This window comes from Sander vitreus, unplaced genomic scaffold, assembly GCF_031162955.1.
Source record: "Sander vitreus isolate 19-12246 unplaced genomic scaffold, sanVit1 ctg348_0, whole genome shotgun sequence".
Classification (NCBI taxonomy): Eukaryota; Metazoa; Chordata; class Actinopteri; order Perciformes; family Percidae; genus Sander; species Sander vitreus.
The window spans coordinates 2,501-5,000 of record NW_027595485.1 but is presented as its reverse complement, the minus strand read 5'-3'; the positions used below and the strand labels follow the sequence as shown (position 1 = coordinate 5,000).

The 2,500-nt window shown below is 47.1% G+C and overlaps 1 protein-coding gene across 1 annotated transcript in view; it reads right to left on the bottom strand.

Moving 5' to 3' along the window:
- Positions 1–2,500, bottom strand: part of dub (duboraya) — a gene marked incomplete at its 5' end in the record, with an annotated part of 6,813 nt that overhangs the window by 2,201 nt on the left and 2,112 nt on the right. Inside the window, 3 exons of the mRNA XM_078244975.1 lie at positions 98–319; positions 603–671; positions 1,370–1,438. Of these exons, the coding sequence (XP_078101101.1) occupies positions 98–319; positions 603–671; positions 1,370–1,438 (360 nt within the window). The remainder of the gene's footprint in view (positions 1–97; positions 320–602; positions 672–1,369; positions 1,439–2,500) is intronic.

Genomic DNA, 2,500 nt, shown 5'->3' with positions numbered 1-2,500 from the left:
ATTCCACCTCTCAGTGTGTGTGTGTGTGTGTGTGTGTGTGTGTGTGTGTGTGTGTGTGTGTGTGTGTGTGTGTGTGTGTGTGTGTGTGTGTGTGTACCTTGATGCTGCTGTTGGAGAGGATGGAGCCTTCCTCCAGGGTGGGCGGGGCTTCAAAGGAGGTGGGGCGTTCCTCCTCGGTGAACAGAGAGGCGGGCGCCAGCGAGGGGGAGGCGATGGTTGCCGGGGGGGGGGGGGGGGGGGGGAAGGCGGGTGGCAGCAGCCTGAAGCCTGGGCTCTTTGGAGAGGGCAGCAGGGCAGTGGGGGAGAGAGCCAGGTTAGCCTAAACACAGAGAGAGAGAGAGAGAGAGAGAGAGAGAGAGAGAGAGAGAGAGAGAGAGAGAGAGAGAGAGAGAGAGAGAGAGAGAGAGAGAGAGAGAGAGAGAGAGAGAGAGAGAGAGAGAGAGAGAGAGAGAGAGAGAGAGAGAGAGAGAGAGAGAGAGAGAGAGAGAGACAGAGAGAGAGAGAGAGAGAGAGGAAGGTTAGGGTAAACAGAGAGAGATAATATAATGAATCCATAAATCAGGTTATGTTAATGTTTGCCCAGCAGAGAGCAGCAGACTCACCTGGAGCTTCTCAATCAGAGCAGAGTTCCTCTTAGCTTTGGCAGGTAGAGGAGAGGTGACACCTGGAGGCTACACACACACACACACACACACACACACACACACACACACACACACACACACACACACTCTCACTTTAAAATCAGAGCTCAGAGGAAGTGTCTGACAACATTATGAAAGGATCCCTACAGAGATAGACCTTTTAGTTAAAGAGGAAGATCCTTTTAGTTTAACATGAAACAGCCCCGAAATCACCATCACCAAACTACACCAGACTCCATGTAAATAATCAGGACTTTTAGCGTGTATAGAGCCAGCATATCTCCACCAGACTCCATGTAAATAATCAGGACTTTTAGCGTGTATAGAGCCAGCATATCTCCACCAGACTCCATGTAAATAATCAGGACTTTTAGCGTGTATAGAGCCAGCATATCTCCACATGTAAATGGGTGAATTAAGGGTTTATTTCAACCAAACCAGAGTGGTGATTGTTGGAACAGTGGAAAGATGAACCAAGACGGCTTTTGATAGTTTGATTTAGTTTCTGTCCACTTTGAATGAAGTGTGTTTTACGATGATAAAAGTCCTGATTATTTACATGGAGTCTGGTGGAGATATGCTGGCTCTATACACGCTAAAAGTCCTGATTATTTACATGGAGTCTGGTGGAGATATGCTGGCTCTATACACGCTAAAAGTCCTGATTATTTACATGGAGTCTGGTGGAGTCTCTCTCTTTCTCTCTCTCTGTCTCTCTCTCTTACCTCCTGGTCGTCTCCGGTGGTTTTGGGAAGCTGTAAAGAGCGAGGAGGTCGTCGTCTGACTGGTTTCTCCTGCTAAAGAAAAGAATCAAGTAAAGTACAAGTACCTCAACATTTGGACTAAAGTACAGTACTGAAGTAAATGTACTTAGTTACTTTCCACCACTGATATATTTGTACACACACACACACACAGACACACACACACACACATGCACACACACACACACACACACACACACACACACACACACACACACACACACACACACACACACACACACACACACACACACACACACACACACACACACACACACACACACACACACACACACACACACACACACACACACACACACACACACACACACACACACACACACACACACACACACATAGTTAAGCACCTGACTCCTGGAACTAAACACAGCACGTGCAGAGACACACACACACGCATACACACACACACACACACACACACAGAAACACACACACACACACACACACACACACACACACACACACACACACACACACACACACACACACACGTCTCTCTTCCTCACTCTGCAGTATTTCCTGTTTCTCTTCTTTTCAGGCCGTTGAAACGCTGCACGTGGCTCAGACGACTTATTAAAACGTCACGAAGACAACGAGACGTCTAAGTTAAAACACCCAGAATACAGCGTCACCTGCTTCAGTTCACGTGTACTCTCTGTACTCTCTATACTCTCTGTACTCTCTGTACTCTCTGTACTCTCTGTACTCTCTGTACTCTCTGTACTCTCTATACTCTCTGTACTCTCTGTACTCTATGTACTCTCTGTACTCTCTGTACTCTCTATACTCTCTATACTCTCTGTACTCTCTGTACCTCTGTAGTCCTGTACTCTCTCATACTCTCTGTACTCCTCTGTACTCTATGCACTCTCTGTACCTCTATACCTCTGTACTCTGTAGTCTCTGTACTCTCCATACTCTCTGTACCTCTGTACCTATGCACCTCTGTAGTCCCTGTACCCTCCCATACCTCTGTACCTCTGTAGTCCCTGTACTCTCTATACTCTCTGTACCTCTGTACTCTATACTCTCCGTACTCTCCGTACTCTCTGTACCCTCTGTACTCTATAC